Source organism: Silurus meridionalis, chromosome 4 (genome assembly GCF_014805685.1).
Source record: "Silurus meridionalis isolate SWU-2019-XX chromosome 4, ASM1480568v1, whole genome shotgun sequence".
Classification (NCBI taxonomy): Eukaryota; Metazoa; Chordata; class Actinopteri; order Siluriformes; family Siluridae; genus Silurus; species Silurus meridionalis.
Genome location: NC_060887.1, coordinates 11,028,701 through 11,053,812, shown reverse-complemented (window position 1 = coordinate 11,053,812; position 25,112 = coordinate 11,028,701). Strand labels below are relative to the sequence as shown.

The window sequence follows — 25,112 nt, the reverse complement described above, 5'->3', positions numbered from 1 at the left end:
GCTTTAAATTTTTTTGGTAACAGTTTAGAGAAGAACTACATACGGCTGGAGAAGTCAGGTGTCCCAATACTTTTGCCCATATAGTGTATTTAAATGACCTATTAATAAAAATCAGTACAATGCTTCATCATATTATTACAGCACAATGTTTACAAATACAGCACAATGTTTACAAATATATATACAGTGGAACCTCGGGTTACGAATTTAATTCGTTCCGGTACTTTATTCGTAACCTGAAAAGTTCGTATCCCGATACAAATTTCCCCATAATAACGAACAGAAACTTCGGTAATTCGTTCTGGACAACCAAAAATATTACTTAAATAAAAATAAAGCCAATATTCACTAATATTATTTACTTTTAACATGTTATATTAAAATCATACCACATAAAAACATACAAAAGAGGAAAACATCTTTACGGGGTACTTTCCCTTTGAGAAGACTCGCTGCAGGAGACGACGTTCGTAGAAGGGGGAGGAGGGAGAGTTATTGTTTGGAAGGAGAATCTTATTATATTATATTATTTATATATTACTATATATTATATTATAGAATATTAAAGACAGTGTTATTAACACGACGCTGAGACAATTGTTGCATTAGAGGAAAATGAGAGCTGTTTCTTTAAGGCTACTATCAGTTGGTATTGAAGTCCAGAGTGAAATTCATTATGGGTATTGTACTGGAAAAGACTGTAACCCTGCTAATCTATCTTCATAAAAACAAGTAAAGTGGTTATGCATCGGCTAATGTTGTCCATCTCATCATTCCACGAACATCAACTAACGAGTTGTTACGCTGCCGCCGGGAAAACTTCAAGCGGATAAGTAACACGATGCTCTCGCTAGGGACACAGGACGCTAACTGATGTGACGAGCTGCGTGGATAGAGCAAAAACAACCAACTTGCCTGCGATTTTTTGGTGAGCGACGTTCGTATCCCGATATATTGTTCGTAACCAGGGGCAAAAATTTTGATGAACTGCGATTCGTAACCTGAATTATACGTATGCCGGGGCGTTCGTAACCCGAGGTTTCACTGTATATATATATATATATATATATATATATATAAATAATATTTATATAATATTTATAATATTTATATATAAATAAATAAAGGTGCAACATTTAATCAAAAGTGATCAGCATAAATTTAACCCCTGTTGTTCATGCATTAATGCATAATGAGTAATGAATAATAAACTGGACATTTATAGAAATATCACAATGGTCAAATGTTGTTAAACAGATTTGCATTATTTTATACTATTTTCCTTTTCATATAGCATAGAGATTTAAATGTTGTTGTCCCCTTCATGCGGTCCATGGTTTTAAGGGGCATCCTGGAAAAGAAAAGGAAATGAAGACATAGGATTTTGTTGCTATTATAATTATTGTCATTATTAATACTGCTACTACTACTACTGATCACTACATTTTCAGGACAGTGATGTCCTGTAGTTCTCATTTTATCCATTATCACAGATCATACCACACTTAGTTCTGGTCCACTAGAGTTCTTATATTCCTTATAACCACCCTGAAACTTTTTGCTGTGTGTGCATTATGCTTCCCGTCCGTGTTCGCACTGTAAAAATTCCACCTCCCAAGTTCAATATCATTATTAAATCAGAGATCATTATAGGAGGTCATTTTAACAGAAAATAGGCACTAAATGTGGAATGGGTTGTTCAAAAAGCACATACAAATCTTAGGGACTGGTGCCCATAAACCTTTGTCTATATAATGTATTTTTATGACCTTTATCCGTCTGGTCTTTCATGCATGCCAACAATTTTTATTAAAGAAGAGCAAAAACTAGCATCAAATCAGAGACATATTGATCATGTGTAGAATCCACCAGAAAAGGGCAAAAGAGTGATTGCCTCACCATTTCACCTTCAGCAATGTTTCTTCTCAGACGTTCCCAGAAGTGTATCCTCTCTGACTTGTCCTGTGGCCAGTCCAAATACGTGCGTGATTTTACCAGCTTGGCCAAGCTATAAAAAAGAAAAAAAAAAAAAGAATATTGTTAGATATATAATCTCTCTCTCTCTCTCTCTCTCTCTCTCTCTCTCTCTCTCTCTCTCTCTCTCTCTCTCTCTCTATATATATATATATATATATATAAATATATGTGTGTGTGTATGTATTAGATATCTATATACAGGTCCATAAATATTGGGACATCGACACAATTCTAACATTTTTGGCTCTATACACCACCACAATGGATTTGAAATGAAACGAACAAGTTGTGATTTTACTGCAGACTGTCAGCTTTAATTTGAGGGCATTTCCAAATCCGGTGAACGCTGTAGGAATTACAACACTTTGCATATGTGCCTCACACTTTTTAAGGGACCAAAAGTAATGGGCCAGAATAATAATCATGAATTAAACTTTCAATTTTTTTATACTTGGTTGCAAATCCTTTACAGTCAATTACAGCCTGAAGTCTGGAACGCATAGACATCACCAGACGCTGGGTTTCATCCCTGGTGATGCTCTGCCAGGCCTCTACTGCAACTGTCTTCAGTTCCTGCTTGTTCTTGGAGCATTTTCCCTTCAGTTTTGTTTTCAGCAAGTGAAATGCATGCTCAGTCGGATTCAGGTCAGGTGATTGACTTGGCCATTGCATAACATTCCACTTTTTTCCCTTAAAAAACTCTTTTGTTGCTTTTGCAGTATGCTTTGGGTCATTGTCCATCTGCACTGTGAAGCGCCATCCAAAGAGTTCTGAAGCATTTGGCTGAATATGAGCAGATAATATTGCCCGAAACACTTCTGAATTCATTCTGCTGCTTTTTTCAGCAGTCACATCATCAATAAATACAAGAGAACCAGTTCCATTGGCAGCCATACATGCCCACGCCATGACACTACTACAACCATGCTTCACTGATGAGGTGGTATGCTTAGGATCATCAGCAGTTACTTTCCTTCTCCATATTCTTCTCTTCCCATCACGTCTCATCTGTCCATAGGATGTTGTTCCAGAACTGTGGAGGCTTTTTTAGATGTTGTTTGGCAAACTCTAATCTGGCCTTCCTGTTTTTGAGGCTCACCAATGGTTTACATCTTGTGGTGAACCCTCTGTATTCACGCTGGTGAAGTCTTCTCTTGATTGTTGACTTTACCACACATACACCTACCTCCTGGAGAGTGTTCTTGATCTGGCCAACTGTTGTGAAGGGTGTTTTCTTCACCAGGGAAAGAATTCTTCGGTCATCCACCACAGTTGTTTTCCATGGTCTTCCGGGTCTTTTGGTGTTGCTGAGCTCACCGGTGCGTTAATTCTTTTTAAGAATGTTCCAAACAGTTGTTTTGGCCATGCCTAATGCTTTTGCTATCTCTCTGATGGGTTTGTTTAGTTTTTTCAGCCTAATGTTGGCTTGCTTTACTGTTAGTGACAGCTCTTTGGATCTCATCTTGGAGAGTTGACAGCAACAGATTCCAAATGCAAATAGCACACTTGAATTGAACTCTGGACCCTTTTATCTGCTCATTGTAATAGGTATAATGAGGGAATAACACACACCTGGCCATGGAGGAGCTGAGAAGCCAATTGGCCCATTACTTTTGGTCCCTTAAAAAGTGGGAGGCACATATGCAAAGTGTTGTAATTCCTACACCGTTCACGGGATTTGAATGTAAATGCCCTCAAATTAAAGCTGACAGTCTGCAGTTAAAGGACAACTTGTTTCATTTCAAATCCATTGTGGTGGTGTATAGAGCCAAAAATGTTAGAATTGTGTCGATGTCCCAATATTTATGGACCTGACTGTACATACACATTATATATATATATATATATATATATACACACACACACACACACACACACACACACACACACACACACACACACACGTGCGCGCGCACGCACACACACACACACACACACACGCACTTAGTTATTACAAATCTGAATGATTCTGCTTTTCAAGAACCATTCACATATATTACTGCCTTGCAAAGTGAATAAACAATTCTACTATTATTTATTTATTTTTATATTTATGTGTTATTAAATATACTTGGTCATTTAAAGATTGAAAGTCATGTCTGTCAGGATTTTTTTTTTTATTATGAATTAATGTTTTTATTAGAAATAAATAAATCACTTCCTTATTAATAAAAAAAATCATATATAAAAATGAAATTTTTTTTTATAATAATCAGAGATATTTCATCTCATTTAAATTTAGTACATAACCTCAGGTAACAAAAAAAAATTACTCCTGATTCAGAGAATCTATTCTTATGTTTGTGTAATAAATGTATACATAAATGAAACATGAATAAAGAAATTAAAACTACTTATTCAAGCCACCCTTATAGATTTTAACCTTTCATTTACACAGTAATTATCCAGTTTTGCAGTTGGGACACTCCTGTAAACACAAAGATTCCTTAGATGAGAATGAGTCTGGTTCCTCTCAAGGTTTCTTCCTAATGCCATTTCGGGAAGTTTTTCCTTTGCCACAGTCGCCATCGGCTTGTTCATCAGAGACAAACTTACACTTATAAAGAACATCTTATTGATTTTTATCACCACATTATCTGTGTAAAGCTGCTGTGAGACAATGTACATTGTTAAAAGTGCAATACAAATAAAATGAATTTAATTAAATTGAAGTGATGTAATTGGATTACAGAAGATTCCTATATTTGGATCAGCATAAAGTCTCATCCTTGGTTCTCATCGATCCTTTAAGAAAAATCTTGACAACACCCTTACAGCTTTGAGAAAATGCTCTATACAGCTAGATGCTTCAGATTTGTCCATTTTTCTTTTAGATTTTAGTGTACTCCATGAACTTCAGGACAGGACATGCACAGCAGGAAAACTCCATTGGGACTGGCATCGGATTTATTGTGCATCTGTGCCTTTATTTAGTACTTTCTTAGCTATTAGCTGCTGATACATGGCATCTTAAGCATGACCACAGCTATAATGATTTATTAATTCATTATTATTAGGTATGTTTATGTATATATTTATTACCCCCAGATATTAGTGCTTTCACGATTGTCATATGTGAAGAAATGCAAAACTCTTGCATTGTTGTGTCCCTTCAGGAATAAAGCACTTCATATACATTTCATACACTGATTTAAAAACTTAAGTAACTTAGGTCAGGGTGCTGCTGGTGTTAATTTTCCTCTGCACAAAATTATATTTATATTCACCTTTATCATTACTTGTTAGTCACCTCCTAATTTTTATGTGATTCATACAAATTAAAGGATCTTACAAAACAGTTTCAGTGTGCCTTGCTATCAATTCAATATTCTGGAAGGATGCATATGATTTTACACAATATATCACCATAACTAGTGGTTTGATAATGGTGGTGGGGAATGCTGCCTAAAAAACTGTTCCAAAATCCCTGCTTCTATAAAAATTTAAAGTAACCGTAGGTGACAACAACTAAAAAAATATATTTTTTTTTACATAAAATATTGTAATATGGAGTGGGGGAAAAAAAATTTGAATAACCAGTTGGGGTAAGAATAAGAACTCCTTAATTACTTTCTTCAATCATTAAGATTTACATTACATGTGCGTTTGGCCCTTAACCAGATAGATTTAGATTTATTTCACTCATACCTTTGGCAGTTGAGGGTTAAGGTCCTTGATCAGGGGCCCAGTAGTGGCACGAACTCATGATATTCTAATCAACAACACATCTTAACTACTTAGCTGCCACTTCCCTTTTTTTGGAAATGACCACTTCCACAACCTAAGTTTAACTGAAAAATACTCAAAATCAGTAACTGATGATCATTAATCATGGAAGGGTCATAAGACCAACAAACTGCTATTCAACATTCTACATTCTATAAATCAATAGCCTGGAAAATGTAAATTTTGAGAGATAAAAAAAAAAGAAAATCTGAGAGCATGCAAAAGGACAATGATCCCCAAAACACAATCAAATCCATCAGCTAGATGCTGTGTATAAAGCAAATGCCTTCAAGCATCAATGAACTGAAGCGATTTTGGAAAGAAAAGTGGGCCAGAATTTCGCCAAAACATTGTGAGACTGATAAATGCTTGAGGTTATATGTTTGTATAAAGAAGTTGGTGAGGTGCACACAATTGTTTTTTATGTTCTCAAAAACCAAAAAGAAACTCGTCTAATAAACTAGTTTCTAATCCTGTCCATCCTCGTCACTCCCAATCAAAATCTCAACATCTTCAGCACCGCCTCCTGTCTTTTAGTCAATGTCACTGTCTCTAAACCATACAACATAACAGGTCTCACCACAGTCCTATAAACACAGTTTTATTGTCTAAAGGCTAAGATCACAAAATGTAGAAACCAATTTAGATATGGAATTTAATCCTAATAAAACACAGATCTACTCAGTCTTCTTGCTTTTGCTAGGAGCTGCTGAATGATTGCAGTGTTACTTTCTAAGTCTGCTGTCTATTCTGTGAAAGTTTTACCGGTGAAAATTGCTGAGCTCAAATAGGGAGATGTGCTCGAGAAAGATGAGAATGAGACGATGTTTCTCTTCTTCAAGCAGCCGGTGCGTTGCTATTCTCATCTCCAGGCCGCACCAGTCACTTCGCAGATACTGACGAGTAAGAACACACACCGTGCGCCGGCTGCTGTAGATACACTCTGCGATGTTGTCGACAATTCCCTTTCCCACCTGAAATAAATAAATAATGTCTAAATCTTTGGTATTTGTTTGATCACTCCTAGAAAATGAGTTTTTTCAAGGCAATTAGTTTTAGGACAAAACTACTAATAAAGCCAGATTGCTATGGCCTGTTTAAAAGGTACACTATATGAATAGATTGGTAAAAGTCTTACCTCAAAGTCTCTGCTGTGCAAGCAGAGTCGCAGCCTGGGGTGGCCTTGTTCCTCTAACCTTGGAGCCAACTCCTCCAGGACCCAAGCTTCATCACGGCTGCTGAATGACACGAATGCATCATATTTCATGTCGTCTTCTGGATCATCCAGTCCCTGCCTTTGCCTTCTCCTCCACCAAAATTTACCAAACCTCCTCTCCATATATCCTCTGAGGCGAAGGATTAAGACCACGCATGGCCAGTAGGCAAACCGATAGCAGAGAGCACTGACCAGCAGCAGACTGATGATGTTGACGGTGCCCAAATAGCACAAGTACTGCACATCTGTCTGGCACAATTTTTCCATGGTGGACAACAAATTCAGTTTCTGGTAATGCCAGATGCATTGCTGCTGTTGCAGATTGATGACCTGTGTTCGTGTGCTCTGCGCCCATTCCAGGAACCAGCCCATGTCACAGTCACACTGAAAGTCCACTCTGTCAAGCACCACAGCACTCAAGACTGGCAGGGCATCAAACATCCCATCCTTCAAGGTCAAAGGGTTGGCACTGTAGAGATTCAACAGTTCCAATGATTGCAGATCTCGGAACATCATCTTTGTCAGAAAGTTCAGACGGCAGTTGTAGAGTACTAGGATCCGTAGGCGTTTTAGATTCCAGAAGGTCATTCCGGGATTGGTGTGGTTTGAGAAATTAAGGTTGATGAGTTTAAGACGCTTGAGATAATGCAATCTGTTGATTCCTGTGTAATTGATGAACAACTGCTCAGGGTCAGCTGTAAATTCTAACAATTCTAGATTGGTGAAAAAAGGAACTAAAAAGTCGATCTTGTAAAAAAAAAGGCGGGTATTTAATTTAAACTCTCGGATGGACTCCAAAAAGGGAGTATAGTTGTCCATGTTGAGCTCCAATCCACTTAGTTCAAATGTCAAGTTTTTTTTGGGTCTTCCCATACTTCCGAAAGAAAACGCAGTCCCGAAATTCGCATCAATGCTAAGACGCTCCAAATCTTCTGGAAAACCATAAAACAGTAAGTTCAGGGGTAACTTATAGACGTATTCCAACCTTCCGAATGAAAGTTCACGCAGCTTCTCCTGATTCCTAAATATCCCCTCTTCGATTTTCTCAATCACATTTTCATCAATAAGCAGGACTTCCAGAGATCGAAGAGATCGGAAGTCATCGGTTGCGAGCGTTTTGATCTTGTTCGTGGAAAGTTTGAGAATCTTAAGACGATACAACCCACTGAACGCTTCGGGTTCTAGAGTTGTAATGGCATTTTTAGAAAGTAGTAGTTGCTCAAGTAGAGGGGTGCAAACAAACTGGTGCGTTTTCACAACGGTTAGATGGTTCTCCATTAGATTCAGAGTAGTTACATTCCAAACAGTCCCGTTTGCAGCATCACAGAACGCAGCTTCAGTTAATGAAATCCTATACAACTCCATTGTCTGTGTTCCTGCTATGCTTCTCCAGAATCCTAGGTCCAGTTGCTTGACATTTGAATAAAATATACTAAGTTCTTTAAGCTCTGTTCCACAATCTTCGAAATCTTCCATTGACAATGAATCAAGGTGTACATAGGTCAGTTCGAGAGAGTGGATATTTAATTTAGAAACTAGTTGACACATGTCTTTGGACTTTAAAGCATATTTTTCCGTGATGGATCCAGAAAATAAAATCCTGCTCAAGTTTCTGACTCCAGACTCCCAAATTTGTCCCAGCCAAACACCATTAAAATTTAGTGAGAAACTTGAAAGGTTTCGAAACACTGCCAGAGAATCGGCCTCTATTATTTTAATAGGGTTTAGACTAAGATCTAAAACCCGAATTCCTGCAAGTACAGCGAAAGGCCAAGACGAACATCCTTTCTGAGCACTTCTGATAGAAGTGATCCCGCTGGTCAACACCTTTAAAGATTTCAAGCGGGACATTTCATTTGGGATTTTGCATAAAACATCGCCAAGTTCTTTCACACAAACGCCATCCAGAGAAAAGTTTACTAAACTGACCAAATGCTCAAATGTCGTATTGGGAATGTTTGACAAATTAATACCTTTCAAGTGGATGACTTCTAGATTCTCCAATCCAGCAAACACAGACTTGTCCAATACAATGTTGCTGCAATTGGAGTCATTGAAATAAACATACAAGTATTTAAGGTTGGAAAGGCCTGAGAAGGCACCCGATTCAACCCTCCTGAGATTGTAGCCATGTATTATTAGAAATTCAATCGTTCCAAGGTGAGAGAACGCACTAGCTGGAATCATTGTTGAATCAGTGAAAATGCAGAGAAATCGAACTCCTGTCGCAACCTCCGAAAGATCCCTTTGGAAATCTAAACCTTTGCATTCGGCGTAGGGACCGAGCCCAGGAGGATAATGGCACAAGGCACCGATGTCATTGAGGAGATGCTCTTTAAAAGTCTTGCAGTGCTCATTAATGAGAGCAGTGACTACAGTAAACATACTAAAACACAGAACGAATCTCGAGCAGAAACGCAGAGTCGAACGCACAGGTGTTAGTTTGTACATACCCATATTTTGAGCCAGAGATTTCCTTTTTTTTTGTTTTTATTGGGGTTTATTCAGTGCAGTATTTAATCCTTGCGGTTGCATAAAAGGTCAGACTGAACAAAATCTCACGTATTGAAACCTCAGAGGACTGGGTGGGTTCTTTTTTGTTTCCCCTTCAGTTTTATTTAAATCATGTAGACTGCATTTGAGGAAGGACCCGCACTGGGTAAGTGACTCTCACGCAGGAGCCTAGTAAACTCAAGAGCATCAAGAGGAAACGCACTTGGACTGAGTTTTCTGGTGCTACAGGGGTATAAGATGTTCTAAGAGTAAAGAAATTTCACTTGCATCTCGACCAGCTTGTCGATTAAATTTTTTTAAAATCATACATTAGTTAGAGACAGACAGTTTGGGTGAATTTGGTTTTATTAGTGAAATGTGAAAAACAAAAATAAAATGCACAAAGTGTAACCTTTCACACAAACGCTTTTAGCTGGACCACAGAGTAAGCGGAACTGAAAAAGTGTAGCACGCTGCATTTTAAAATAGCTGTTTTGCTTGTCCAAAAGCAAACAAAAAAAAAAAAAAAAAAAAAAAACAGCAGCAAACAACAAAAGAATGCCAATAAAGATGGATTATTCTATTCCCTGATTCTATTGCTAAGCACAGACATCTCAGCATTATCCAAAGTACTCTGTATATATTATTGTATTTCTTATTGCCTAAACACTACTGAACAGGTTCACTATATGCTCTTAATGTAAATTCGTGTTCAGCTCTGTGCTACACACTTGCTCACTTTTCCTTAGTGATTATCATTATAAGACATTATTACAGCTTTGTATTGCTCAGAAAATAACTGCAAGACGGACTTCTGGTGTCTGTTTTGCATGTATACATATGGAAAAAAAAAATATTCTCACTTGGTATGCATTTTAAAATTATTATTCTTTTTTTGCATGTGTAAACAAGCCAGAATGTAAAGTGCAATACCCGAAAACATGAGCAACAAAACTGCTGACAGTGCAATTCTACCCTACATTATATCAACCAGGTTGGGTGGAAAAATACCAATTCCTTACTTCCTTAAGTCTCAGACTTTAAAAACACCAAACTAGATATTCTCACAGAAACAACAACAAAAGAATAAATAAAGGTACCAAAAATTGTAAATGTGGTCCGTAATATTATAGAATTATAGTAAAACAAAACAAAAAAAAAAAACCCTACATTCAACCAATATTGTAAGAATCTGTTTTCTTAAAATGCTGCATACAGAATACTCTTACACACTAACCCTGCCTATAGATGAATATACACTATATGACCAAAAGAATATGGACACCTGACTGTCACACCCATATGTGGGTTTTCCCAAAAGAAAGTTGAAGGCATAACAAGAACCCGAACATCAGGAGATTAGTCTCATATACATTGCATTTCCAAGCTTGTTAGGAAACTGGGGTCAGAGAGCAGGATCAGCCTTGATAAAGCGTCCCTGAGGCAGAGAGGTTTAAGGGCCTCGCTCAAGGGCCCAACAGTTTCAGCTTAGCTGTGTTGGGACTTGAACACCCAAACACAAACTACACCCCAGACCTGGACACGAGGGGCAAAAATCACTGTTCTTTAACACAAATCCCCATAGACAGGTTTTAATATATAGTGGAATTTAATATATAGATGGAGGCTAATATAAGAGCAAAGTGGAGATTATTACAGCAAAGAGGAAATAAATCTGAAATTTACTTTTACAGCATTTGCCAGTTGCACTTAATTGCCTGAGTGACTTACAATTATCCCGTTTCTTTTATACACCTGAGCGGTTGTGGGTTAGGGGTCTTTGCTCGAGGGCCCAGCAGGGGCAGCGATGGGATGGGATGGAATGATGTTCAAAAAGCACATATTGGGTGCTTTAATAAGGTGTCCACAAATGTTTAGCCATATAGTGTACCGTAAAGCAATAACGAAAACCCTTTGATTGCAACGAAAACGCAAATGTTCATTCTTTTTTAATATGGTCGACAGAATTGTTTTTTTCCTGAAATTACTGGACCACTCAGACAAAACTAGGAAGTGGCTCCCTTTTACACACATTCTTGTTATATTAACATTTAGGGGCACAGTTGCCTGATTTGCTTGTAAATCTAAAGTCATCGGTTATGCACAGGGTATTATGTTGCAGGAAGCGTGATGTTCCCTCACACACTCTGATTACATCTACAGCCAGGAAACGCATGAACAGTTGCAGTGCTTTGATGTCCTTGTTTTAAACCGAAGGGTGCAGCAAATGTGGAACTACAAAGCAAAGCCCCAACACGTAACCCCTTTAATCAAGAGCCTCTTAATAATGCAACCCGTTACCCCTTCATTCTTTTCTTTCCTCGTCCCCCTCTTTTTTCTTCGTTCCCCTCCTTCTCCTGAATCATAAATTTTACCATTGCCTCTACTGCAAATCCATCCATCACATTCTCTAGCTCATCATCATCATCATCATCGTCGTCGTCGTCATCATCATCATCAGCCATGTCTTCCAATATGTCCTCCACGTCCTCCACAAACTCGCTAAATGGTATCTGGTCATGGACGAAGACTCCGTCAGTGAAGAACTCGCCAATCAGCTTGTTGAGTTCCTCTTTCCTGGAAATTTGGTCCTGGTTTCCTTGAAGTTTCGTCAAATAGCCCGAGACGAACGCCTCGAAATCTTGTTGAGAAACAGGAGCGAGCCCCTCTGCGCGTGCGCATGCCGTCACATCGGCGCACCCTTCTGTTGACCCGTAAAAGTGATGGATCTTTTCCCTCTGCTTAGCCCAGTAGTCAACGTGCACGTGGTCTTTGCTCCGCTTTCCGTCGCTGTATAAATGATGCGATGCCTCGTGTTTGTTTTTTCCGCTCATTTTTTCCTCCTTATGGTTCTTACGGTCCTTGTTTTTTTTCTCCGCCTTCCATTCCTCTGCTCGGCCTCCACGTTTAGGTTTGTCTTCCTCTTTCCCACCTCGATGCTTCTCCTCCCGTTCTCTTCTTTCCCCATTTTCGTCGTGATGATCTTTCTTCCCTTTCCTCGTTTTTTCCTTTTGGCTTTTGTCACTTTTGTACTTGTCATCGCCTTTCTCTCGCTCATCCCACCGTTCCTTTCGCTCTTTCCACTCCTTTTTTTCACTTCGCTCTTTCCATTCTTTGTCATTCCGACTTGCTTGCTTGTCCTTTTCCATTCTTTTCCTCCTTCAAGTCTTTATGCTCTCTCTTTTGCTTCCATTCTTTACCTTCTTTCCCTTTCTCTCTTTTCTCCCCCCTTCCTTCAACAAATTCGCCATGCTTCTCCTTTTCCCACTTTTTCTCTTCTCTCCACTCTCTTTTCCCAGTTCTTTCCTTAGGCTCTCTTTTCCCATTATCAAGTTTCCATCTTTGGGTATCTTCTTTCTTATGGTCTTTTTTCCCATTTCTCCCTTCTTCCTTGAGCCTCCCTTGCTTGACGTCTTCTTTCTGCCAATCTTTGCCATCCTTCACGCTTTTTCCTTTGCCGTCTTGCTCGGTTACCTTTAGGTTTTTGTCTTTCTTCCATTCCTTTTTTTCTGCCTTAAGCTCTTTCTCTATCCTCTCTTTATCCCAAGCTTTTTTATCCTTTCTCTCTTTCCTCTCCAGACTACCACCAAGTACCTCTTCATGTCCAGCAGAGGGCGGTCCAGCTTGCACATTCGCTAAAAGAAAGAATGAATGCAGTTTAATGGACAAGACAAACAAAACATGATATTTATCCATACTTTATCAGCAAATAATGATTTTCTTGTTGTTGTTGTTTTTTTTTTTTTTTTCACCTGTACCCTGAGTGAGTTCGGTAACTTGATCTCGTAAACGCTCCAGCTCTTTCTGCAACACTGGAAGCACTTCCAGCTCCTTATTTACTCTCTCGTTTTCTTTCTTCACCCTTTCACTCTCTTGCTGGTACTCTTTCTGAAAGGCAGGCAGTTTATCCAACTCTTCTTTCATCCTCTGGTTTTCTGCTTCCAGCTCCTCCCTCCTCAGTCTTTCCTTGGTGCTTTCTTCCACTTGCAGTTGTGCATCCTTGATATCCACTTCCTGTTTCTTTGTTTAAATAATAGGAAAAAATAAAAAGTCTAGAAAGAATGTACAATGTACAAGACACACAAAACAGATGAAAATGTATGGAACTACCTGAAGCTGGTCCTCTAAACTTGCAATTTGGTGGTTCTCCTTGGCTAGTTTGTCCAGTATATCTGGTGGCTGGACACCTCCAGGGGTGCCTGTTTGTGCATCAGCATTCAACCACTCCTAACACACACACACACACACACACACACACACACACACTCCACCAGCTTTAATATGATAAACTTTAAAAATATGAATACCATGTATGAAATAAATCAATTGTATACCATAATAACTTTCTTTCGTCTTCTCCCATTAGAGGTCGCCACAGTTCGATTTGGCACGTTTTTACGCTGGATGCCCTTCCTAACGCAACCCTCCCCATTTATCTGGGTTTGGGACTGGCACTAAGAGTGCACTGGCAACCCTAATGGCTGGGGTTGGTAATACAAACCCCAAAAATTCAAAGCTGATTTGGGATTTACACCCTTCCAGCTCCTTGAGAACGGGCATTGTGGAACATTCTCCACCACGCAGGTTATGCCAACTGGAACAAGTGACAAGTTGATACGCATTCATGTCTTTGTCCCAAATTGGATACTATATAGTATATGAAAAGCAAAGACGCCAGTGGTGTACTGCATTATAATAATTAGCACTGTGGCTTTTTGCAAAGTAAGACTTAAAAATCTGCAATTGAGGTGTAAAAAAAAGTTTTTAAAGCTATTTTTACACAGTAACTCAGTAAATTGCCAGGTATCCACATTACAAAATGATGGAAATAAAATGGCACAAGATTATGAGTACTGAATTTGTATTTAGTAGGTGTTCATGAGAACTTCACCATCAGCTATCATTAGGTCTTTATAGATTTTTCCAGCAGAAACTATAGGAGTGACCATACTAACAATTTGGTACATTTCTAAAAGAAATGATCCACTAGCAATACTGGAACGAATGCACGAAAGGCCTGAAAGCCACAGAACACAATTAAAGTGGATAATTGCAGAGCTCTTTTCTTGGTAAAAGAATTCTGCAGTCAAGAAATGCCTACATGAATATAAAACACCTAGCTAACTACTGGTAACACTCAAAAACAATGGACAATGGAGATGAAAGGAAAAGGAAGGGCTTATGATCCGAAGCATACCACATTATCGGTCACACATTTTGGGGGCAGTGTTATGATATATGGAGTATGTCATATATGGATACCAGTGGGGCTCACCAGTAATTACTGGCGTTTATAGTGAATGTGACAGATGTATCAGAAAAAAAGTCTGGCTATTCACAGTACAAGCGTATAATAAACCAAAAAACCTTGCAAAGCATCTCGAAAAGGAAACAAAATTTGCTGAAGCCCATGAGTTCCAGACTTCAGGGACTCACGAGTATTAAAATAATCATTATATTTATAATGTGTATAATTTGTCAGAGGTTAAAGCAATATTTTTGTTAAACCACTTTCAAATCCATCAAGGTGGTGCACAGAGGCAAAATCATATCCATATACATGTCTAAAATATGCCACGTATGATATTTGATGCATAATGTTCTCTTCCCGCAGCTCACAAACAAAAATTCAGAAAACCTTTCATTGTCATTTTTCGTTTTTAAACAAAATATCTTAACCCTCTGCAGCTAAATGTAATTATTAGACTGCAGTTTCTTAGTAATGACACTTTTACAGGGCGCACTTTCGAAAACAGGACAACGTGAACAAAAGAACTAACCTTTTTCTCTTGTGGATATTTCAGGTCCATGGAATCAGCATCCCCCTCTAAAAAAATATAATTGAAATAATGATAATCTAGCCAAGGTCATCACAGTGCCTGGTCTATGTAAAATTAAGTAGGAATCTTTCATACATGAACATTTTAAGCATGTGAGTAAACATGCAAACATAAAAGCACACATGCAAATGATCAAAAGGCCAGGTCCATATACTTCCAAACCTGAAAACTAAAGTAAAATGAACTTGATTTATACTTATTTTTACATTTAGACTTTCATTTCCACATGACATCAACGAGTTAATGCTACATGCGATTTGTACATTCAGGTCATACAGATTGTACAGAAACAGCAATGATATGGACACGCATTTAGATACAATATACCTTCGAAATACACAGAATTGATTTGCTCAGGCACAGTTAGTATGTGCAGATACAGTCCATTGGTATAGAAATACTAACTGTAGCTCATCTTTAGCACATCTTGTAGCCTCTTCTACTCCTTGAATCAATAATTCATAATACAGCAGTGATATCGGTTATAGTGTGTGTGGTGCGGATGTAAGTGTATGCCATGTTTTATTTCTGTCCAGAATACTGCTGCCGGTAGGATATTTGCGGTTGCTGAGCATTTCCTAAACCAGAAGTGAAAAAAAAAATCTGTTGCTACAGGCCAAATAATATCAGGCCAATAGTAGTCCCTCTTTATAAATGAAAGACATTCAAATAAATAAACTGTGTAGCAAAAAATGAGCTAGCGTGAATAAGTATATGATCACAAAATACAACTATATGGATATATACCCAATAAAAAGCCCAGTGAGATACAAGATACATGCATCATAGTGCTTCTCTCCACTTGTCAGTATTTTAACAACAGTACTTGCTTTATGTGCCTCTCCACATTACATTGCAAGGCAAACTTAATTTCTTTAAGGTATGGCCTTGACATCAACAACAAAGTTTCAATTTTTAGAAAATTGGTGGTAGCTCAGTGCTACTGGAATTTGAATTTCAACCTTCCAAACAGAAGTTCAATTATTTAACCACTGAGCTACCACTTCCCACACCTCACATACTTAAGGTTAGACATGTTCATGAAGAGACTGCAGAAGAACACACACACACACACACACACACACACACACACACAATTCTTGAAACCACTAGATGTTCTGGAAAAATTTTCCAACTTGTACTGAATACCAAGTATAGTAAAATATGTATAATCTACAGAAAAAGAATGTACAGTGATTTTTAATGTTAAAGTATTTAAATCCTCCCATGTATAAAATTGCTGAGCAGGTCTTGTTTTTGGATCAGATCTTGGAGAAGAGCATTTATTAACAAGGGCTTCAGTCAGAAAGACTGCTCGACTGGCTTGTGTCTGAAAAACAGCAGTGACTTGAGTGATATCCACATTTAGATTTATAAAAACATCAGCACATACAGTTGGATATTGTGGTTGGACCGAACGCATACATTCAAGGTGAGTGATTCTTGCATATTAGTGAACCATGTAAAGAAAAACGGATCAGCTCAAGCTCTTCAGGTGACCGAAAATGGTTTCTTCCACAATGATAAAAAAAGAAATCCCGATCACGCCACCATACATACGCTTAATGAATGATGACAATGAAAATTAGGGGGGATAAAAATAATTACCCCTGGCCTTCACAGTCACCAGAGCTCAACATCTATAGGAAAATCATAGAAAGCACTCTCAAGCATTATTACCAAAATGCCACCTAAGGGTATCTTGGTTAAGAAGAATGGTGGTGGTCCATGGTGGCCTGACCTTATGTGCTACTTTTCCCACATTTGTATTATAAGAATTTGGCTTTAACAGCAAAATCCAGTGGTTAACTTACATAAGCTGTTCCGTTTTCTTTTTAGTCATATGCACATGAAACTGAGGGATCACCCAACTAAAACACAATGCCAATCAAACTGATTATTTCCTATCAATCCCTTATCAATTAGAAGCCATGCATTCAACTTACTCCAATTCTCACAACCGTGCAAACACACACACACACACACACACACACATACAACCTACCGTCATCCAGATCAAAAAGTACACCTGCAGAATAATACAGCCATGTCTCAGAAAGCCCTTTAACTCAATTCAAGGAAGTATATCATGTTTTAGAGATGATGTTCCATGTTCAGTATTTACCAGAGAAGAATATGGTGCCGAGGCCTAGAAGAACGAGGGCTCCAAAAATGCACTTGTTCAAGGTGAACCCGATGTCCCCATCTCCATCTCTCTGCGGATGTCTGAACTGCTCTTCCTCACCCTCCTCCTCTTCCTCCTCACCCCGATGGTACAAAGGGGGCAGGACGGAGACATTCCTCCTCCTAAGTCCGTCACCCTCGTTCGCCTTCTCTTCCGGCTTAAACTCTGCAAGGAAAGAGACACACCTTATTATATCGTGATTAGAATACAGTACATAGATTCATTATTTTGTCACTGCTTATTGCACTTATCATCTAATCGGCCAATCACATTGCAGCAGAGACATGCAGTGGCACATCTGTTAACAAAAAGACCAATGTTGATAAGAGAAGTCAGATGAAGTCAGACAGACAGATTTGAGCCGACAGGAATCTGAAGCGAACACAGACATGCTTTTTGGCTCAAAACGTCCCTGTACGATCCAATCAGTGTGTCCCCTACCATCAACCAAGCATTTCCACCAGCAGAACTGCAACTTATTGGTTGTTTTTTGTTTTCTTTCTTTTTGAATGAGCACAAATCTCCAGTATAACAGGGAGGGTAATGCCAGTATTCCAGTTCCGAGTTAATATTTCAGTAACGTGCCTAAAACCTCAGTAGTGGCCAACACTGGATTTATGCGTTGCTATAGAGATGAATGTTTTATTGCCTTTGCAAGCTTTTCGATTGATTAATGCATCATTAGTGCAATCTTCTCAGCAAGCCGTACTGAAATGCTTTTTTTTTAAAAATCGTGCTCTCTGCCATACTGCTTGTGGACCAAGGCGATACTCGTACACCGAGACTAGGGCTTCACAAGATGTGGTCTATTATTTCTATTTCTGGAATTCCTCAGGGCTCCGGAAATCAGTGTGCCTGTGCAGTTGTTCCACATCCAGCAGACACCCAGTTTCTTGAGATGAGAAGAACAATAAAAACCGTTGATATATGTGCCACGTTTTGTATTTGCCTTCGAAACAATTTTGCAAATCGTCTACTTCAGGGTGCCTGGTTTGATCCTGAGCTCAGGCTCTCTGATTTACTGTCTGTATAGAGTATTGCACAGTATTCACCCAGGGTATGCAGGAGTTTACCTCAGATCCTCCTGTTTTCTTCCGCCTTTCCAAAAATATCTGGTGTCCCATCTGGACTGTATTCCTGCCCCACACTATGCAGGTGCACACAAAAAGCTGACACTTTGCACATACAGCTATGTACACAATGCCTTCTGTAAATAATGTCCGTTTCCAGGCATTTACATGTGCACACAACACAGGCAATATCTGGAACATAGCCAAATCTATTTTATATTTGCTATAAGAAGAAATGGGTTCAATAATTTTCACTTGTTAAGATTTTTACTGCGTAACACAGAAAATATGCACAAGGTAGATCATTAAAATTTAGGCCATTTTTGGTGCATGACTTATTCCTTACCTTCTCTTAGAGTTTTCCTCAGCTCACTCTTCTCTTCCCCTTGGGAAAACTCCAACTCATCATCTTCTGGGGCTCCAGGAATTGAAGAGTACACAGGTGATGGGCTGATGTGCGTGTACGAGTCAGAGAAGGATTCGGTTTCAATAAGAGGTTGGTTTTTGGAGGTTTCGCCAGATGCTCCTCGCTCAGCAGGGTCTGGGGTTAAAGAAGTCAGGTTTTCGACATGATCAAGGCTCCGGGACGGCGCGTCCTCTTTCACAGTGGTACTGGGTAAAACAGCTACATCTTCATTGCCCTCTAGTGGCGTCACCTGGTAGACAATAAGAGGAAACCTGAGGCCCATGCAAAGTTTTTATGCATTCAAAAAAGGGAAGCAATTCATTTATATATTTATTTTTTTCTTAAAATGTACACCATTACTAAAAACATTCTCTTACTCATTTAAAAAAAAAAAAAAAAAAAAAAACAGTTTCAAATTTAATCAGTTTAAAAGTTTCTTATTTATTAATGGCAATGCAGCCTAGCAGGGATTGTAAGATTCATTGTAAAGGTTCCTGGGTGGCCTGCTATAAAGATTTGACAAAAACCCTGTAAAACACATTTGGGATGAATTGGAGCGCTGACTGCACCCCAGGCCTCCTCACTCTACATCAGTACCTGATTTTACTAACACTCCTGTGGATGTATGATCACAAATCTCCACAAGCACACTCCAGAAATCTAGTGGCACATTTCCAGAACTGTAAATGGGAACTAAATGTGGAATGCCATGTACAAAAGGCACATATAAATCTTGTGGTTAGGTGTAATGCAAACTTATTATTATTTTTGCTATATCCATAACATGTACATCTTTATTTTTTTCATAAATCTACACTGTATTTTGTGTCCATTACACTGTTCCTGCACCTCAAGTTGTTCCTAATGTATCTTAAGTGATCATGTAAGTGTTGCATTTGTGCTTCAATGACTATATTTTTCAACCTTATTCTATCCTTCCTGGAATAAAAAAATAAAATCACTAGCATTCAAGTGAAATGAAAAGTATGTGCGACAAACCTGTGGAGGATCAGGAGGGTGGGTTTGCTCTGCTGGTGTGTCTGAGAGGGCGGATGAATGTGTGAGAACCGATTCTGCGTGCAGTTCTTCCTGCTCTTCAGACAGCGGACCCATGCTCTCTACACCAGACTCCTGTACAAGAACATAAATTAAACTTTAATTGATATTCCATAACCCATTTTCCTCAGCCCACTCGATAACCCATTTTCTCACCTAATATTAACATCATTAAGGTTTTCATCCACTCATTATTTGCACTCAAGACCTGAATGAGTGGGGCAGAACTTAAAAAAAAAATGAAGGATTTTTTAAACTTTATATGGTAATGTAGATAAAATGGTGCATCAACAAGCATTGAAAAAGCTTTTAGGGTTTGCTAAATGCCAATACTGCTAAACTCCATGTACCTTTGGTAGCGTTTTCTTGCCAAATGTGGTTCTTCTCCAAACTGTTAAACACAAAGCTGCAGGCACACAATTGTATAGGATGTCCTTGGATGTGGGGCAATAAAATTCTTAATGCACTTAAACTTGGACTGCACCTCTCACCTACATCAGTACCTGACTTAACAAACACCCATGTGGCTGATGAACACAAAATGTTCATACTGTAAACACACTCTAAAATCTAGTGGAACATCTCCCCAAAATACTGGAGGAAATTCTAAGAGGAAATTGGGTCTGAACATGGAATGCAATGCCCAAAAAAGCACATAAAATACTTATGACTAGGTGTCCGCAAACATTTGGCAATATAGTGTATTAACCTCCATCAGGCAAGGATGGGGGTGTCACAAATTTACCGTTCTCATCAGCAGTAATGCCAAATTGAGAACAAAACCAACATATGATCAGCAAATACTCTGGAACCAAAATTAACCTCTACTAAATTTATGTAAAAACCAAAACGTAGAGAAAGAAAGGATCTGCTCATGATCCAAACCGTGAACCACTATCATGACGTGCATGACTGCCTCTGAAGCAGGCTTAAAGAATCTTTATTAATCATCAAATCCGTTTGCTTCATCATGCCGCAAGGCAATGACCTAAAATCCACTGCTACATCATAGGACATCACCAAGGGGGAAAAAAAAGGTAGCAAGTATTAGACTGACCAAGTCGATCGATTTGATGCAGTTATATCCAGCAAAGGATTTGGCACCAAAGTTTGTCAAAGGATGTCGGACACATCTAGACGTATATTCCTAAATATCAGACAATTCAATCTGAAAATGTGATCTATTTTCAGATTTATCTGTTGATCTCAAAGAGAAATAGCTTTTGCTGTTTCAAGACTTACAGAGGTTACCATATTTAGTGTGTAGATTTGTGTAATGATTTATGTAGTGTGCAGCATGTCAACGATGCATGAATTCCTCAAAAAAGTGTATGAAAGAAATGAAGAGCGCCCCCCATCCCAAATAAATAAAATAAAGAATTGCCAGGCCTACCATAATTACAGAACACACACCTTAACATCTGGAGGAAGAATGGTCCAACTGTTGCCATTGGTGTTGCTGTTGTCAGCCATCGCCCCCTGATGGCCCTGTTCAGCCACTGCAACACAACACAAAAGAAATCAACTTTACTTTTTTTTCTATCCGGCTCGAAGGACCAAATGTTAGGAAGGTTTCCTATCTAGCTCGAAGGACCATATAAGAGAGTTTCACTAGCTGGTGTGCGCTGATCAGGAGATTGTACTCCCCCCAGCGTGTCAATAAAAACACGATACAGGATTCAGAACACTCAAACTTTACTGGGTTTAGAATTGATCGTGTGTGGTTCTTGCTGTCAGTTCCTAGCTGCTGTTCGAAAGTTGCGTGATGCCGAATGCTGCTCTGTGTTCTGGCCTTTTATACTCTTGATGGAGAACGGTGCACTTTGTTGTGTCATAGGTAACTTATCATGATTGGTAAACTGTATGTATGCCTCTAGTGGTGAAGCGTGGAAATACAACTGAATGGGAATCCTTTCTTACACAGGGTAGGTAAAAGAGTGACAATAATTTCCGTGCTCAATCACGTATATGAATGCTGACTGACAAAACGCTTCATTCTCCAATATGCTCATGAGGCGGAAATGAAAGGAAAATTAACAGACCTCTGCCACAAGTGACAAAGTCTATAAGAACAAAAGATTTGGGACACCTGACGTCTCCAGGATATGTAGTTCTTCCCCACTGTTACCACAAATCTGGAGGCACACAATTGTATAGGATGTCCTAGGAAAATGTAACGCTTCCAAATCCAATCAGTTGAACTTTGAGACCCAGACTTGGCTTTTTGGAGACCCAAAGCCAGCTCCGTGAACATCTGGCTCAGATGTGGTGGAGTGGAAGATCTTGAGTGGCCTGCTATAGAGCTCTTTGGCCCTTTGGAATGAATTGAAACACTGACTGCACCCCAGGCCTCTTCACCTCACCTACATCAGAAACAGACTTCACTAATTACCTTTTAGCTAAATAAGCACAAATCTAGGGGAACATCCATCCAGAAGAGTGGAGGTTATTATAACAGGAAATGGGGACTTAACGTGGAATGATTTTGAAAAAGCACACACTAATGTGCTCGAGTCTTCAAATCTTCATTGGTAGTTATCTCACTCTGTGCTACACTGGGCCTTTCGTTAGACACCAAATGTTTTGGCAGGGACCGGGGTAACTAAGGCGGTCACAAACAGTACAAATAAAAAGAGAGCAATTTAAATGCGGAAGCAGCAAACTCTTGGAAAAACTAAAAAGTTAGACTTGAATAAGATGGGGGAACAAGAAAAAAAAAAAAAACTACAAATCGGTGCCTTTTCCAAATAGGTCACTGGTTTGGGTTGTTTTGATCTCTACAATTCAGTACAAGACAATCATTATGTTACTAAAATTGAAAAGTTTAGAATAGTATGAAGAAGATATCAAGCATAATTTATAGATGGTTAAAAAAAAAAAAAAAAAAAGCTCAATTTATTAAACACCAAAAAACTAATCAGGTACTTTGTGACACACTTCACGCTGCATTAAGGATCTTTTAAATCCTTGTCACAGTAATTTGGGTCTGCTAATAGCAACTCCCCCTTGAGAGGTGAATAAATGTAGCCCGAGGATGTGATGGGAACTCAGTATATAGTGGAATTAGAGAAGAGCTAAAAATAAGCCTTTAAGAACAGCTGAGCTGAACGCTTAATGAACAGAACTATTTAAAAAAAAAATAAAAAAAAGGAACGCTGAAGGATTATAGTGGCGTTCTAGCTTCTATATTTTTCCATCTTAATTCATCTGAATGATAAAGTGAACTGCCAAATTGTATCCCTAAACTGAGCTCTGTTTAAAAGTCATGAATGACAAATGACGTATTTTATGTCTGTTTACTTAAAGATGTTTGCACTTCCAGTTAATCTTTAGCTCAGCTGGAAAACTAAGTGGCTGTGAAAAAGAAAAAAGAAAAAGAAAGATATTGAATATCAAATATTGAATGGTTAGAATGGATACCGAGTTGGTTTTAATAGAATTTGTAATGCTGTAACACTGTGGCTATTGATGGCATGTCATTTCTACTTGATAGCACACCGATAGCTGGTAGATCACAGGATTTGTGTCTACTGGACACCAATGGGAACCATTAGGACATCATATTCAACATGTAATGAGGTTCTACACTGGTTTCTTTGGGTTAATGACCTGCTTTTATACTCAAAACTTCAGCATGTTTGCATCTACAAGGATGTATTTTTGCACCTTACACATTCAGACGTTTACGAGATATATACAGGTTTATTTATTACAAGTTTACTGCTCTATATTGCACTGACTGAACTTTCTTCATTGCATTGACAAAAACACTTGAGAGAGAAGAGAAACGGTATTTCGATTCCTCTGTCTGCACATATTGACAAAAAAAAACCTTGAACGCTTAAATGCTGTATACCAACACAGCACGAGAAGGAAGACCTTTGGTGATTTTTTTACTGATAAACAACTGATGGTTTGTAGTGGGATTTGCAGTGGAAATGCATGCACTCTAGATGGGTTAGGTTTTTTGGGGGGTTTTTTTGGAACAAGGCTCTGGCAACACAGATGGCGGAACTGTGAGTGACAAGTGTGTGTGCGTGTACTGGGATGTATTCAAATGAACTGTTTTTAAACCATGAATGGACCATGATGGATTCCCAAAGCAGCTCAGATGTTTTTTTAAGCCAAAACCTATACTGCACATATCTATGCAATTGATATGAAAGAGCTTTTTTCCCCCCAAATGCAGTTCTTTGATGTTTTTGTTGTTTCTTTTTTTTTTAATGACCACCACATCTATCATAGGGTTCATTCTCCTCCATTTCGTCCCAAATGCCCAAAAAAGGTAAAAGTTTGTCTTAACATGAAGTCTGGACCCGAAGGTACCTGCTCCAAAGCTCAAAGCCAGCTACATACTGTATGCGCACTATTCAGCCAGTGGGTCATGACGTGAACAGGCTATGAATATAAGTTTTTTTCCCCAAATGACAATAAACCCTAATGAAATTCGGACAACGTTCCGAATTCCAATCAGATTTGTATTCCCTGTATAGGTGACCTAAGTAGAATGCAAATGAACAGCTTTCTACGCCTTTTGTAGTGCACTTCAGGGCTGAAAGAGTCTTGTTTTGTATGCACGCCACGCCGGAAATAAAGAGAAAGTTTGCGGATATGCGAAAGAATGCAAGTTACACGAGATAAACCGGTTCCATTTATAATAATAGGTTGCATATGTGTGTGTATATATATTTATATATAAGAAGTCTTGTTTCTTACCTCAAATCCTTTGAAATCGTATGAATCTCACAAGTTCCAGCTAAATTTCAGCTCCTCTCCTGGCTCTCGCTGCTCTAAAACCCCGCCCACCAATCGCAGCTGACATTTTCCTAAACTCCCCGCCCCTTTATCGACAGTGCACCAATCACAGGCCGGCATCGCCATACTTCAAACACAATATCTGACAAGCACAGGTGTCAAGAAAAACAAACCGATCGAGTCCAAAATAATTGTTCCAAAGCTCTAGAACAGGGATGGGCAAACTTTTTGACATACGGGCCACAATGGGTTCTAAAATTTGACCGGCCGGGTCATACATATACATATACATACATACAAACAAACACACACATATATATATATATATATATATATATATATATATATATATATACAGTACAGACCAAAAGTTTGGACACACCTTCTC

General features: G+C 38.7%; 2 protein-coding genes across 2 annotated transcripts; both read right to left on the bottom strand.

Moving 5' to 3' along the window:
- Positions 1-1,135: 1,135 nt before the first annotated feature.
- LOC124384212 (toll-like receptor 13) lies at positions 1,136-9,639 on the bottom strand. The gene is made up of 4 exons (XM_046846886.1): positions 6,842-9,639; positions 6,469-6,677; positions 1,900-2,008; positions 1,136-1,351 (listed from the first exon to the last, which is right to left on the bottom strand). The coding sequence occupies exons 1-4, from the start codon at positions 9,374-9,376 to the stop codon at positions 1,340-1,342; spliced, it is 2,865 nt and encodes a 954-aa protein (XP_046702842.1). The 5' UTR covers positions 9,377-9,639; the 3' UTR covers positions 1,136-1,339.
- Positions 9,640-9,760: 121 nt separating this feature from the next.
- On the bottom strand, positions 9,761-24,784 carry pbxip1b (pre-B-cell leukemia homeobox interacting protein 1b). The gene is given in 11 exon segments (XM_046846887.1): positions 9,761-12,532; positions 12,534-13,047; positions 13,171-13,432; positions 13,523-13,639; positions 15,193-15,239; positions 17,258-17,281; positions 17,378-17,602; positions 18,854-19,163; positions 19,913-20,044; positions 21,383-21,468; positions 24,686-24,784. Coding segments are annotated over 10 exon segments (2,514 nt in total). The 5' UTR covers positions 21,443-21,468; positions 24,686-24,784; the 3' UTR covers positions 9,761-11,709.
- Positions 24,785-25,112: the final 328 nt, after the last annotated feature.